This window comes from Armigeres subalbatus, chromosome 2 (assembly GCF_024139115.2).
Source record: "Armigeres subalbatus isolate Guangzhou_Male chromosome 2, GZ_Asu_2, whole genome shotgun sequence".
NCBI lineage: Eukaryota > Metazoa > Arthropoda > Insecta > Diptera > Culicidae > Armigeres > Armigeres subalbatus.
In genome coordinates this window covers 313,717,544-313,733,865 of record NC_085140.1, presented here as the reverse complement: position 1 = coordinate 313,733,865, position 16,322 = coordinate 313,717,544, and the positions used below count along the sequence as shown (strand labels likewise).

The 16,322-nt window shown below is 41.7% G+C and overlaps 1 protein-coding gene across 1 annotated transcript; it reads left to right on the top strand.

The window, feature by feature from the left end:
- The first annotated feature begins 5,546 nt into the window (after positions 1–5,546).
- LOC134209867 (uncharacterized) lies at positions 5,547–14,446 on the top strand. Its single transcript, XM_062685887.1, has 4 exons — positions 5,547–5,848; positions 6,034–6,573; positions 14,122–14,279; positions 14,400–14,446. The coding sequence occupies exons 2-4, from the start codon at positions 6,077–6,079 to the stop codon at positions 14,444–14,446; spliced, it is 702 nt and encodes a 233-aa protein (XP_062541871.1). The 5' UTR covers positions 5,547–5,848; positions 6,034–6,076.
- The last annotated feature ends 1,876 nt before the right edge of the window (positions 14,447–16,322 follow it).

Below are 16,322 nucleotides of genomic sequence, written 5' to 3'. Positions count from 1 at the left end.
CGGAGTGGCCTGGGCTGCACATAAAAGTCTTCTCCATTCAGCTCGGTCCATGGCTGCACTTCGCCATCCACGCAGTCTGCGGAGGGTCCGCAAATCGTCTTCCACCTGATCGATCCACCTTGCCCGCTGTGCACCTCGCCTTCATGTTCCCGGCGGATCGTTGTCGAGAACCATTTTCACCGGATTACTGTCCGACATTCTGGCTACGTGCCCGGCTCACCGCAGTCTTCCGATTTTCACGGTGTGAACGATGGATGGTTCTCCCAACAGCTGATGCAACTCGTGGTTCATTCGCCTCCTCCACGTACCGTCCGCCGTCTGCACCCCACCATAGATGGTACGCAACACTTTCCTTTCGAAAACTCCCAGTACGCGTTGGTCCTCCACGAGCATCGTCCAGGTCTGGTGTCCGTAGAGAACTACCGGTTTTATAAGCGTTTTGTAGATAGTCAGTTTGGCTATTCGATAGGAGCGTCTTGCGGAGTCCAAAGTATGTACGATTTCCAGCCACTATGCGTCTCCGAATTTCTCTGCTGGTATCGTTATCGGCGGTCACCAGTGAGCCCAAGTACACGAATTCTTCAACCACCTCGATTTCGTCACCACCTATAGAAACTCGTGGTGGGTGGCTTACATTGACCTCTCTTGAGCCTCTTCCTATCATGTACTTAGTCTTCGACGTGTTGATGACTAGACCAATCTGTTTAGCTTCGCCTTTCAGTCTGATATAGGCTTCCTCCATCCTCTCAAAGTTACGTGCCATAATATCAATTGATGTCGTCGGCGAAACCAAATAACTTGACGGACTTCATGAAATTCGTACCACTCGTGTCTAATCCCTGCCCTTCGTATTACTCCTTCCAAAGCGATGTTGAATAGCAGGAACGAAAGACCACCACCTTGCCGTAACCCTCTACGCTCTTGGCACGGCAAATGCTGGGTAAAGCGTACCATTGGTACTTCGCGTACCTGAAGGAATAAAATAGACCCCATCTCGCGGTCCTTAGCCTCTTACCCAGCAACTCCTATCCCTACCTCCCGCGGTGCTGGCCGGGATACGAGCAACCTTAGGGAAGATCGGGTAACCAACCCCAGTGGGAACTATGGTCGTATGCTGACAGGAAGGGGGGTTTGCTCCCCTTCGGAGGTGCAAATCTTATTGAGCGTCTGTTCTCCATGTCAGGATCGGCTCACAACAGCGTCTGTTCTCCATGTTAGGGCGGCTGATCATCGTCCGAGTGCCAGCGAGGGACTCTAGAAATGAAACTGTGCACCATGGTCCACCGGAAATAAGGAGGAATGGTCCTCCGGAAATTTAGGGGTTTGGTGTCCAGGCCCTGCAAGCCAGCCTTTAAAAATCATAAGCAACGAACAATCAACAAGAGAGTACGGACCGGAACCAACGGCGAAGACCACTGCGACGAAAAGGACTAGCGATTGGAAACTCGGTTCGTGGAACTGCAAATCCTCAACTTCATCGGGAGCACACGCATACTCGCCGATGTGCTCCAGGACCGTGGATTCGGCATCGTAGCGCTGCAGGAGGTTTGTTGGAAGGGATCAATGGTGCGAACGTTTAGAGGTAATCATACCATCTACCAGAGCTGCGGCAACACACACGAGCTGGGAACAGCTTTCATAGTGATGGGCGATATGCAAAGGCGCGTGATCGGGTGGTGGCCGATCAATGAAAGAATGTGCAGGTTGAGGATCAAAGGCCGGTTCTTCAACTTCAGCATAATCAACGTCCATAGCCCACACTCCGGAAGCACTGATGATGATAAGGACGCATTCTACGCGCAGCTGGAACGTGAGTACGACAGTTGCCCAATCCACGACGTCAAAATCATCATAGGAGATTTGAACGCTCAGGTTGGCCAAGAGGAGGAGTTTAGACCGACTATTGGAAAGTTCAGCGCTCACCGGCTGACGAACGAAAACGGCCTACGACTAATTGATTTCGCCGCCTCCAAGAATATGGCCATTCGTAGCACCTACTTCCAACACAGCCTCCCGTATCGGTACACCTGGAGATCACCACTGCAGACAGAATCACAAATCGACCACGTTCTGATTGATGGACGGCACTTCTCCGACATTATCGACGTCAGGACATATCGTGGCGCTAACATCGACTCGGACCACTATCTGGTGATGGTTAAACTGCGCCCAAAACTATCCGTCATCAACAATGTTCGGTACCGACGACCGCCGCGGTACGACCTAGAGCGACTGAAGCAACCTGATGTCGCCACTGCATACGCGCAGCATCTCGAGGCAGCGTTGCCGGAAGAGGAGTGAGCTCGATGGGGCCCCTCTTGAGAACTGCTGGAGTACAGTTAAAGCAGCCATTAACGACGCAGCGGAGAACAACGTCGGGTATATGGGTCGAAGTCGACGGAACGATTGGTTCGACGAAGAGTGCAAACAGATTCTGGATGAGAAGGACGCAGCGCGGGCGGTCGCGCTGCAGCAAGGTACCCGGCAGAACGTGGAACGTTATAGACGGAAGCGGAGACAACAGACCCGCCTTTTCAGGAGAAGAAACGCCGCCTGGAAGAAGCGGAGTGCGAGGAGATGGAACAGCTGTGCCGTTCTCAAGATACACGCAAGTTCTATCAGAAGCTCAACGCATCCCGCAAAGGCTTCGTGCCGCGAGCCGAAATGTACCGGGATAAGGATGGGAGCATCTTGACGGACGAACGTGTGGTGATCGAAAGGTGGAAGCAGCACTACGAGGAACATCTGAATGGCGCTGAGAGTACAGGCAGTGAAAGTCAAGGCAGCGGAGGAGATGACTACGTCAGTTCAGCGGACGATGGAAGCCAACCAGCCCCCACCTTGAGGGAAGTTAAGGATGCCATTCAACAGCTAAAGACCAATAAAGCAGCTGGTAAGGATGGTATCGGAGCCACTTGCCTGCACATACTGATAGTCAGAATCTGGGAAACCGAACAGCTACCGGAGGAGTGGAAGGAAGGGGTTATATGCCCCATCTACAAGAAAGGCGACAAACTGGAGTGTGAGAACTTTCGAGCGATCACCATCCTTAATGCCGCCTACAAAGTGATATCCCAGATCATCTTCCGTCGTCTGTCACCATTAGTGAACGAGTTCGTGGGAAGTTATCAAGCCGGCTTCGTTGACGGCCGCTCGACAACGGACCAGATCTTTACTGTACGGCAAATCCTTCAAAAATGCCGTGAATACCAGGTCCCAGCGCACCATCTGTTCGTTGATTTCAAGGCGGCATACGACAGTATAGACCGCGTAGAGCTATGGAAAATTATGGACGAGAACAGCTTCCCTGGAAGCTTACCAGACTGATCAAAGCAACGGTGGATGGTGTGCAAAACTGTGTGAAGATTTCGGGCGAACACTCCAGTTCGTTCGAATCGCGCCGGGGACTAAGACAAGGTGATGGACTTTCGTGCCTGTTGTTCAACATTGCGCTAGAAGGTGTTATGCGGAGAGCCGGGTGTAACAGCCGGGGTTCGATTTTCAACAGATCCAGTCAATTTATTTGCTTCGCGGATGACATGGACATTGTCGGCCGAACATTTGCAAAGGTGGCAGAACTGTACACCCGCCTGAAACGTGAAGCAACAAAAGTTGGACTGGTGGTGAATGCGTCAAAGACAAAGTACATGCTTGTGGGCGGAACCGAGCGCGACAGGGCCCGCCTGGGAAGCAGTGTTACGATAGACGGGGATACCTTCGAGGTGGTCGAGGAATTCGTCTACCTCGGATCCTTGCTAACGGCTGACAACAACGTTAGTCGTGAAATACGAAGGCGCATCATCTGTGGAAGTCGGGCCTACTACGGGCTCCAGAAGAAACTGCGGTCGAAAAGATTCGCCACCGCACCAAATGTGTCATGTACAAGACGTTAATAAGACCGGTAGTCCTCTACGGACATGAAACATGGACAATGCTCGAGGAGGACTTGCAAGCACTCGGAGTATTCGAGAGACGGGTGCTTAGGACCATCTTTGGCGGTGTGCAAGAAGACGGTGTGTGGCGGCGAAGAATGAACCATGAGCTCGCCCAACTCTACGGCGAACCCAGTATCCAGAAGGTAGCTAAATCCGGAAGGGTACGATGGGCAGGACATGTTGCAAGAATGCCGGACAGCAACCCTGCAAAGATGGTGTTCGCTTCCGATCCGGCAGGTACGAGACGGCGTGGAGCGCAGCGAGCGAGATGGGCAGACCAGGTGCAGAACGACTTGGCGAGCGTGGGGCGTATCCGAGGATGGAGAGATGCGGCCTCGAACCGTGCATTGTGGCGTCAAATTGTTGATTCAGTGTTATCTGTTTAGATGTTAACTAAATAAATGAAATGAATGAACCCTCTACGCGTTTCGAAGGGACTCGAGAATGCCTCTGAAACTCGAACTACGCACATCACCCGATCCATCGTCGCCTTGATCAACCGTATCAGTTTATCCGGAAATCCGTTTTCGTGCATTAGCTGCCATAGCTGGTCCCGATCGATTGTATCATATGCGGCTTTGAAGTCGATAAATAGATGATGGGTGGACACTTTGTACTCGCGGCATTTCTGCAATACCTGACGTATGGCGAACACCTGGTCTGTGGTAGAGCGTTCACCCATAAATCCCGCCTGGTACTGCCCCACGAACTCCCTTGCAATTGGTGTTAGTCGGCGGCATAAAATTTGGGAGAGTACCTTGTAGGCGGCGTTCAGCAATGTGATTGCGCGGTAGTTGCTACAATCCAGCTTATCACCCTTTTTGTAGATGGGACACACAACACCTTCCATCCACTCCTGCGGCAGAACCTTATCCTCCCAAACCTTGATAATCACCCAGTGCAGCGCTCTAGCCAGTGCCTCACCACCGTGTTTAAACAGCTCTCCTGGTAGTTGGTCAACTCCAGGGGCTTTGTTGTTTTCAGCCGGCCGATCTCCTCCTGGATTTCCTGGAGATTCGGAACCGGAAGTCGCATGTCCTGCGCGCCTGCTCCTAGGTTCATTACCATACCGCCACCGTTGTCTGCCATATCGCCATTCAGGTGCTCTTCGTAGTGCTGCCGCCACCTTTGGATCACCTCACGCTCGTTTGTAAGAAGGTTCCCGTTTATGCCCTTACACATATCGGGCTGTGGCACGTGGCCCTTACGTGAACGGTTCAAATGCTCATAGAACTTTCGTGCGTTATTAGCGCGGTACAGTTCCTCCGTCTCTTCACGGTCTCGATCCTCCTGCTGGCGCTTTTTCCTCCGGAAAATCGAGTTTTGTCTGTTCCGCGCCCGTTTGTATCGTGCCTCGTTCGCCCTCGTACGGTGTTGCAGCAATCTCGCCCATGCTACATTCTTCTCCTCAACTAACTGCTCACATTCGCCGTCATACCAGTCGTTTCTCCGATCCGGAGCCACCGTGCCTAGTGCAGCTTCCAATGGCGGATCACACATACATACATCATCTCAATTCGTCGAGCTGTGTCGATTGGGTCTCCAAGCCTTCTATCAAAAGTTCGGTTTTGGAGTGATCATATAGGCTTTACGTATACTTAGTACATGAGAAAGGCAAAAATGGTGGGGGTGGAAAACGGTAAATTTTTATGTAATGGATCAAACAATAAGCAAAAACTGCCGCTATGAAACGAACAGATTGAGCCACCGTATACATGTTCTGTCAAAACCACATGAATAGAAATATGCGTATACAGTGCCGCCGTTGTTTTGATGCGGTGACTGCGAAATGAGTTACCTTGATTGATTTATTCGTGAATGAACCCATATTACTGAAAGAAATCGTCTCGAGCATGTTTTATCAAAAATTATGAAAAACAAAAACCACGTGTTTCCTCCACCAGTTCAACATGGTAATTCCTCAATACCCTCTTTCTTCCTATATGATCATGTGGTTTCTAGATGTCTCCTGTTTTGATTTTCAAAACATATAATATATCAGAGCCAAAAATGCATAAGAAAACCCTAATATAACAAACTTTCAGATTATGTGAACAACGCAGGGAACAACGCTAACATTTCAAAACATTTGTTCTAGGTACAAGTATAAGTCTGAAGTGCCATAATAAGTTTGACCCGTAATGCAATATATTCGAGAGCGGCTTTCTTTGAACCTACAATCAGATCAACAAACAAGAACATCGAACGACTTTGACAATGCATCAGCAAATATACCTGCTCCAACGGATACGAGTCCAAAGCCGCCAGTGCGCAAAACTCGGGACGTTTCCAAACCGTCAGATACATTAGTAATTTCTTCTTCGATCCCTACCATATCGGAAACGATAAGTCAACAAGGCAGTACTCAAAGCCCCTCCAGGAGTACTGGAACAACCGGATCCAACTATGGGACACCTTTTCAAAGCCCTGTTGTATCTGAAAAATGGTCACCCCACGGACCACATGCTGAGGAATATACCACATCGCCAAATAATAATCACTTCAGGAATCACAACCAGTACGTTAGCTACCCCAGTAGATACGCAACGCCAGTCATGAGTGGCTATGTGAATCACTCTTTTGTTGATACTAGCGGTAGCCCTGTTACTAATCAAAACCAGCATAGTCATCAAGCACAGTAAGTAAGGCACACCTGTTAGCGTTTAAAATAATAAACCTATGTTTAACATTACTCTTCTCATATCTATCAATTATATTTGTGCTTATCTATAGATATTCGTGTGAACTCCATCGTAGAACCTGTTTACAAATCGACATCGTTGTTTCATAAGAGCAAAAGTCGCAAACATAAACAATGCCTTTTCCAGCAAATTTCTCAACAACTACACAGAAAGAAATTTCATGGTAACAATTACTATTTTGTAGACTACGCCATGCTTTTAAAACAACCACAAATTTTCAGTTAAATTAACCAGGCATTCGGACAAATTCACCACTGATTTAGTTCATGTAACAACATTCCACCAGTACCACAGTTGATTTTTACTGCGCGCATGGTAAAATCAAACGGGTTTATTGTGTCTGCTGAAAATCGTCGGTGCGTATTCTTAAATTAACCCTCGGAATGGTAGTTTTCGACCGCAACATTTTTTTGCGTGTAGAGTTACCACTCCTTGAATTCTTAACATTCATTCATTTTTTTAGCTTACATCCAAACCTGATCTAAACAAATAGAGTAGAGTGGGGCAAGAGTACGCACTTAGTTTTCAATCGATCATGTGGCCCTTATGAAGCAAGCTTCTGCATATCAAATTAGTGTCGATGATTCATATACTCTTCCTTTATGTTACCCAGTGGAAAAAATATTGAAATTATTGAGATTTGTTTTAGTAGAACCCTTTTTGCGAAACAAGTGAAAAACGCACTCTTACCCCACCGGTGGGGTAAAAGTGCGTATCGGGTGGGGTAAGAGTACGCATTTATCCAATCATGTGCTTTAAGTATATATTAACACAAATAAGAGTTAATAACATTTAATTGATGTTTAATGAGCATATATTAGGGAATGTTTAAAGATTACGTAACTCTTAAAGGGAGGGTCCCAAAAATGTGCACTTTCATACGAAAAACCATTGTTTTTATATATACAAAAACTACAGAGGTAAAAATATAGAGTAGAGTGGGGCAAGAGTACGCACTTAGTTTTTCAATCGATCATGTGGCCCTTATGAAGCAAGCTTCTGCATATCAAATCAGTGTCGATGATTCATATACTCTTCCTTTATGTTACCCAGTGGAAAAAATATTGAAATTATTGAGATTTGTTTTAGTAGAACCCTTATTGCGAGACAAGTGAAAAACGCACTCTTACCCCACCGGTGGGGTAAAAGTGCGTATCGGGTGGGGTAAGAGTACGCATTTATCCAATCATGTGCTTTAAGTATATATTAACACAAATAAGAGTTAATAACATTTAATTGATGTTTAATGAGCATATATTAGGGAATGTTTAAAGATTACGTGACTTTTAAAGGGGGAGGGGGTCCCAAAAATGTGCACTTTCATACGAAAAACCATTGTTTTTTATATACCGTGGACCCCCGGTAATATGACCGCTTTTAATCTGAACACTTTTTAATTTGAACCCCGTTCGTTTGAACATCGTTCAAATTAAAAATGGTTCAAACGTCATTTAACACGTGGAATCGAGAAAAGAAAAATGGAACATCGTGAAACGGAATGCAGAATCAAAACAAACCAGTCAAGAGAGCAGCCAGAAACCAGTTTTTCTGATGCAAATAGAGTAACCAGAAGTTCAAATTAAAAATGAACCCCGTTAATTTGAATGAGGTACCGTTCAAATTATCGGGGGTCCACGGTATACAAAAAACTACAGAGGTAAAAATATATATCAGGTTTCGCGTGGCGTATACAAAGGCATTTTCCATAAAAAAGTCCACTAATCACATAACGTAAAATTTGGCTATTTCATCACCTCCCCTCTATCATACACTATTTGTATGAATCCTCTCAAAAGTTGTACGGGTCGTCATACATCTCGCAAACCCTCCCAGCTAAGCGTTGAGTGATTTATGAATGTTTCTTTTCATTAAATGAAATAATCATTTAGATGAAATTATGTTATCGTACTATGTTTAGGTGTACAACAAGTCCTAATACAATTTTATTATTTCGATTCAGTGCTTTGTTCGCTAAGTCCTTTCTAACACCGAATTACATTTCAACTTATCCTAAAACTTGTGATTATTTCAAATTCTGTCCCTTTTTTCTTAGTTGTGGATCTTTACGCTTTGGAAGAAGTCTTATTTCGGCCGGCGATACGGGTTTGACATCATAACTTGAAGATTCATATGCGTACTCTTGCCCCACCGGTTCCTGCGTACTTTTACCCCACAGTCCCAAAAATTATTCAAGTAATGGTTTTGACTTCTTGGAAAACCAACCGGATTGGTGTTCTATACCATAAAGTACTCTTTACAATAGGTTATCGAAATGGTATAATGTTCACCTGATTAAACGTATATATGGTAATGAAATACTAGTTGCGGAAATCCAATTATTTTTAGCAAAATGACCAAAAGTTATCTTTCTCCATATCTCCTTGTTGTTTATTCAAATCATTTACAATTACACATGATAATAGTTGGCCAGAATACCTGTCAAACTGATGCAGTGCTGCTAGTTTATCTTTTTTTATTACTTCAAAAAATCGAAAACGTACTCTTATACCCCACGCGCACTCTTGCCCCACTCTACTCTAATATTCAATAAACAATTTGACGCTACAATTCGGTTGTACAGTGAACGTTCGCTAATTGGGGTTTTTCTAGTTGGGGCGCTTTTTAGTTGGGAGTTCGCTAATTAGGACGAAACCCAATTAAAAAGCAGCTAAACGTCAGAATGTGATGTAAAAAACGCGTTGACGTTTTGTTTCCGTGTTTAACGGGATCGATATTTTCTGGCGCGTAAAATTTTCTTTTGCTCAATGCAAAAAGTAAACAACATTGACGCTTGTCAAACCGCCCCAACTTTCCCAAAGAACACTTAATTTTTAAGCCTCTAACTGTTTTTAAAATCAAAAACAAAAACCGAAAAAGTGCTGCACATGTGAACCGGCCTGAAAAGTTCAGCCGATGTTCGTTCAAAATCGGGCCAATCTAAAATTTTGAACGAACATCGGGTGAACTTTTCAGGCCGGTTCACACGTGCAGCACTTTTTCTTTGATTTTAAGAACAGTTAGAGGCTTAAACAATATGGGTTCTTTGGGAAAGTTGACCAAGGCTAAGAATCGATTGAGCGAATAAAAAATTTTGACCGTAAAGGTCAATTGTGTAGCCGAATTAAGGAGGGTTATTTCTCGGTTATTTAACACTACAGGGGACAACCCGCATAATCATGGACCATACGTAGACCACATCTGTTATAATTGAAGAGAATAAGTGTGATTGTAGCGATGGTCTCACTAATAGTAGTTAACTATAAATGGACAGTCTCATATACTATTTCAACAGCAGCTCAGATGGTAAACGGCCAAACGACCATATGAGTAATAGGCGGTTAAGTATAATTAACATTTAAATCAGGTCGTTTTTTCGAACAAAATTTTCGATGCACCATACATCAGTTGGTAGATGTACAATTGAAGAACTATATAATTACACATCGACAGCATGTTATGTATTAACAGTAAGTGTTGATGTAGAGCTGGTATGGTGAATTCAGCTTAAAATTGTATGCTAACAATGAAGTGAATAGTGACAATATATCTTATAACGCATATGTAATTTTGAATGTATGGTATGTCGTTTTTCATTATGCGAGAAAGCTGCTCTCTGCCGAGTTTGAGAAGTTTGACCGGGAGCTTTGTCCTTCCCCACAGTAAAGCTCTTCTCGTCTGTCAATCGCTGACTATACTTCGAACCTGGGAGCTGCGGATAGAGTCGAAACGAGTGTCAAAGAATCTCCAAAGTAAGCTGTCAAAAAGTATCCATCGCATCGAGAGAGGTTTTGTGCATTTTGAGCGTAGACGAGAGAGTACACGTATAAATCAACACATACTAAATATAGCTCATTTTCAACTAATTTCAATTTACTGGCGTCATTTTAAATATATCGACAGATTCAACATAACTGGAGGGTATGAATTAATTTAACATTCGACACGTTAATATATACGATGCGGTAAATTGACGAAATCTTTGTAATTTAATTTTATAAAGATAAACATAATGATAATTCAATGTGAGAAAATCGTAACGTGTACAGTGAACACTGGGAGGAAATTTGCGAGTTTCAAGCAAAATATCTTGAAAATTTGATTCGATCGAGTCCGCAGCTCCCAGCTTCGAACCAACCCGTCGCCTAGGTCGCCTCTATGCAGTGCTTATCACTTTCGTGCTGTTGTGCTCACCGATCCATGGATAGACTCCCATTGATCGTTGATGCTGTCGCTAATGTTGATAAATACTCGTTCGACGAGCTTCTGGCGGTCTTCAGCCGATACTCCTTCCGCCGACAAATGTTGGATATTGTAGCGCATCGTTCACTGTGATCTTTCGTTCGATACAGTTGACAATCGTGCTCGAATTTTACTAACAACGAAATAGAAAAACAAATCGATACTGCTGGATCGATGTTTAGATTGTTGAAATCTCGAGCAACATATGATTAGGGCCGAAAAACCAACAAAGCTGAACCGAGAAAAATGAGGTTCAAATTTTCTATGAATAATTTAATTCATTTATTGAAATACAAACTCATTTCATTGCCAAAACCATGTCTATAGTATATGTAAATGGTTATATTATAACAGCAGATCAAGATTAATTGAAAAACCATTCGAAATCTACAAAATTTCAGCTTAAACAAAAATCGCGCCGTTTACTCGCATCACCGGCAACACGTCTGGTTTTTGAGCCGTTTGCTCAAAGCTCCTAACACCATCGGATTTGTTTAGATTTGTGAGCCAGGTCAGTTCTGCTATGCGATATATCGAAAACCTATTAAGAACATACATTTTAAAATAACTTGAAGCTAGTTTTTCTAAATAAACAATATAAAGTGAACGGCCTAAAAATCAAAGCAAACATTCCACATGGTAGTTAAGGGCTCCAACAAAGGACCTAAAAACCACTACGGTGCAAATGGTTCATGAGACGTTCACTCAAAATAGCAATTAATGTGTTTCTTAAGAGATATCAAGTACGGAGTTTTAACTAGCATGAAGAATAATTTACAAAGCAATCGTTCATACCAGAAATTCAAAATCATGGTTTTGGTTTATAAGCCGTAATCATATGTTACGCGAGAAATAACGATATCAAAAAATATTGTCGCTGAAACATCAATATTCCGCTATATCGATACGATTGGAAAATCGCAAAGCAAAAAAAATTGTTCAGTAAAGTTCTATACTTTACATCACATATCACATTTTGCTATTTTTATCGGTTTGCAGCTGATGTGTGTTATATTCCCCCGTTTTGCCTTTCTCGTACAAAGAAGTTGTAGCGAAAGGTTATCATTCACTCCAAAAAAGAACTTTTTATAGAATCATCGGAGACCCATAGTGTTATCGACTCAGCTCGACGAACTGAATGTATGTGCAGGGTTTGCAGAAATCGCTCTCAATAGATAACGAACAACGATAAAAGAAAGGCAAAAACTGTTCCGAATCATAACCATGATAACAAATTTATCAAACTTGTATACAAGTGCGAAAAAACATAATCGGATAGGCAGCCCGCTCAGAAAAATGGTGATTCTCGCTTTGTTTTCGCTCCTTTCGTGTTGGTTTCTGCACAACTGTGTAGAACAAGTTGAAATGCATCATCAGAGCCAGTGCTCCCCGCATTTGGAGCCTTCTAAAGGAAATTTATCATGGGGTATAGTCTCCCGAATCAGTTCTCTATCATGACAGCTTGCGAAAAAAGTCTCTCGCGGCATGCTACGTATCGTATATGTATACAGAGATGATAAGTGAGAGACTTGTGCTTTCTCTTTATGATTCAATCCCTGTATATGTGTGTGTATTTGTATGCACAAAAGCTAAGAGAAACATTAGACAACTTTTCATCTGGAACATTTTCGGATATTCTATTCAAAATTCCAGGAATTCTTTAGGATTTTCCTTCAAAAATGTCCTTCAGTTCCTTCAAATATTTTAGCAAAAAAAAGAAAATTGTAAGTTTGAAATACCTACGGTGCAAGATCTACTCATATTCTTTATATTGAGCTAACAACCCAAGTAACCATGAAGCTATATATGCTTGTAAAAAACACAGCCCTAAAAGTTGACTTAAAGTGGAAAAGGGCAATTATAAGACCGAATTAATAGTTCATTACTTTGACATGTTGAAATAAAGCATCAGTAATGCATCGCTGCATTCGTTATGCTGATTTAGAGTATCGTTGTCTGACAGTTGATAAATAAATGCAACTTCACATTGTTAAAACTGATCTAATGCTATTAGCATTTAGCATGCCGATTTGTGATTGATATATGTGCAATATTGTAATGCTTGGTGTTACTTGGGAATACCCGAAATCGGATGTAAGACAGCGAAAATACGGCCAAAAACTTTTGCCTATATTTTTCGAGGGTGAACCCAAACTTTTGACCGGGAGTGTACATGTTCAAATTTGAAGAAAAATATTTGGTGGATCAGGTGTCCCAATTAAACTTAGCCAGTGTTCAAGTCCAGAAGAAACAAATTCTTTCCTTCTTTAATTGTAAGGCGAGTTGTTTGACAGGCTTGTTTGTGACTCACTTCCGGCCTATGACATATGCATTATGTATATTCTTGCATTAAAACTATAGACACTATAGGTTCCATAGACGAGCGCAGGACCGGTTGGGTCATTTCGATTAAGTGTGTTTTTCCACCTCGTGAATTTGACGTCACACGCTCCGTTGCTTGGATTGCAATCGTGACGTCATGCTCGTTTGGCTACACTAACTGACAGTTCGTTTGGCTACACTCGCCTTCGCCTCAGCTCGTCTATGGAACCTATAGTGTCTATAATTAAAACGTGTATTTACGACTCCTTAACTGAACCTTTGAATGATTTATGTGATACAACATGTTCACTTTCTCTCTTGCTAATTTCCCTGATTGACCCAAGAATTCCCTGATTTTTCCAGGTTGACAATAATTCCCTGATAATTTCAGGTTTTCCAGGTTTTTCCAGGTAGTCGACACCCTGTCGATATATCGTATCGGCACAGACAAACAGACGTAACACTAGAGAAACTACCATCGACCATGACTTCAACGATGAATTTGAATTTGATTGCTTTCGCCTTTCACAACTAGAGGCGCTACCGTAGTAATCGTTCAAGTTTGACATTTCACCCCAGCGCATTCTGGTGTCAATGTCATACGAAACATTGTTTCGTGTAACATGCTCGCAAGATGGTGGTAGAGGAGTTGAACGATGGATTTTTCAGAAAAATGTTCAGGCTGTTACGTCTGTTTGTCTGTGGTATCGGTATCGACCATTCCTAAAATGTATTTATAATATATCTATAATATAATATAGAACTGTTCTTATTTTTTTCGTGCATCAATCAGATTTTAATTATGATTTTTCTAGCGTTTACAAGCACTTTAAGATAATCCCGAATATAAATTTACCATTCCTTTTACCATGGTAAGAACGATAATAGCTGTTAATTTCTGCTTTTCTCACATTTACTTACAGAGTTGTCCACGAGCATTATTGGACATGGTCATGCAAGTGCCGCCAACGATTTACCAACCGTGAAAAAATATTACTCTTGGTTATATTCTTTTTGTTACTTGTAATTGGAGGTCTATCGGCTTATCTAGGCTTTTCCGATAACGGAAACCCACTGCAAGGTAAGAAAAATAGAAATATAATATAATACTGAATATTTTTGATTGTTTAAAAACAAACACAATCTTATATACAAATTATTTCAAATCTAATCTACATAAAAACTTTCTGTACAATTTCAGGTGGTTTACTAACACCAGGAGTATTACATCTAAGAACAGAGGATTGAATATACATGTTAATGTTCTTTTTATTGATAGTACGTGATACTAATCTTTTTGATATACTTTGCTTGTATTAATCGAACTTATTAGTTATTATTAGTTATGATTGAATAAAATTTATTGTTAGACTTCGTTCAGGTAATGATCCGTATCATTTTTATAGAGAATCTTATCCCTATTTTTCTAACAGTCCTTTGCCAGTTTTCTTCAGACTGAGAAATTTGCTGTTGAAGTTTTTGAACTTGTTTCATAAGGTACACTGTGGGAAGTGTAAAAAGGGGGTAAATGTAAAATTCGACTCGAAAAATTGTAATTCTACATATAATTTTTACAACACCATAACATTGTGCAAAAATATACTTTGATGTTCACACTAATACCACAGACAAACAGACATAACACTCACACATTCAAATAATCATTAGTTGGCCAATTGACCGACCGCGGCGCACCAATCGGTTTTGCTCGAGTTTGACGTTTGCTCACTACCGCCACCTGGTTCGTGATTTGCCTAAGTCGACGTAAACAACAGATGTCGTTAGAGTTCGCGTGACGATGAATTTTATCGGGAAATATTCCATGTGTTATGTCTGTTTGTCTGTGCTAATACCACAGAGCATAGACATGGAGGCTCGAACAAAATTTCTTGCAAAACCTGTGTAAATAAACAAACCGAACCTCAACGCCATCTTCGTCGACATTGCAACTCACAATCTCATTTTGACAACATGATGGCGCTGGTATGCTCTTGCAGGCATAATGACTCTACACTGATAATAATTCTGTAGTAAATGCGACTACAGAAAACTGTTTTGCATTACTATGTATGCCATGGAATAGTACGAATAGAAGCTAAACATAATGAATGTTACAATGATCTTGTTGATGCTACTATGTGTAAGCTGTCAAACTGTTACTGTTACTCATAGTTAAATTTACCATGTGTTCTACAGCCAAAATTACTATGTATATAGTTGTAATCAAGATGAATCATAGTTAACACTACTAAAAAATCCACACATATTTATTGGCAAAAATCCATAGATTTAACTTATGATGTATATCAGCGCACACATAACCATTCTCCACGCGAACTACTAATAAAATATATATCCAAATAAAATTTATGTGTGGTCTCGAATTAGCAATTATTTAATTTATGTGTGGTTCTATTAATTTATGTATGGTTCTATTTATGTGTGGTTCGATTATATTAGGGTGGAGCTATTGCAAATATTTATAACGGCGACACATATATCTTATATAGATATTTTTGGCAGTGTAGTAGAACAGATAGTCACAAAAGTCAATCATTTTCATTCGTCATATTTAGTTTTCATCGAGTTTGGTGTGAATCGATTTTTAGAAATTATTGTTTAATTGTATATTTAATGATTTAATGAACACAATTTGTTCCACCTAATTTATGCGGTAAGTAGTATTCAATTATCCGTATTATACATTGAGCAACGAAACCGCATATTTCCAGGAAAATGAATCTCAGCTCCTGTCCCCGACTCAGCTCCGGATTAGTCCATCTCTAAATTCAGTTGCTTCCAATTTGCTGGCTGAGGAATACTTTGCGATTTCACTGCCTTCAACCTAAGCAGAATCGGAAGCTCCGGAGTATCTAACTCGTGATGACCCAGAACGTGATTATGATGTTAAGAATTTTAAACGGAAATATGCGGTCCGCAACATTATGTGTTGTCTAGTTTTACCTAATTTCGAGGTTTCGAAAAAAGGGCTACAGCAATGTGTCAAGATGTTAACATATGGAAAATATTGAAATTACATATATTTAATAAAGCATATAATCAATAAAATTGAATTTATTTCTTTACATCAATGTAAACAAGAAAATACCATTAACCATACCTA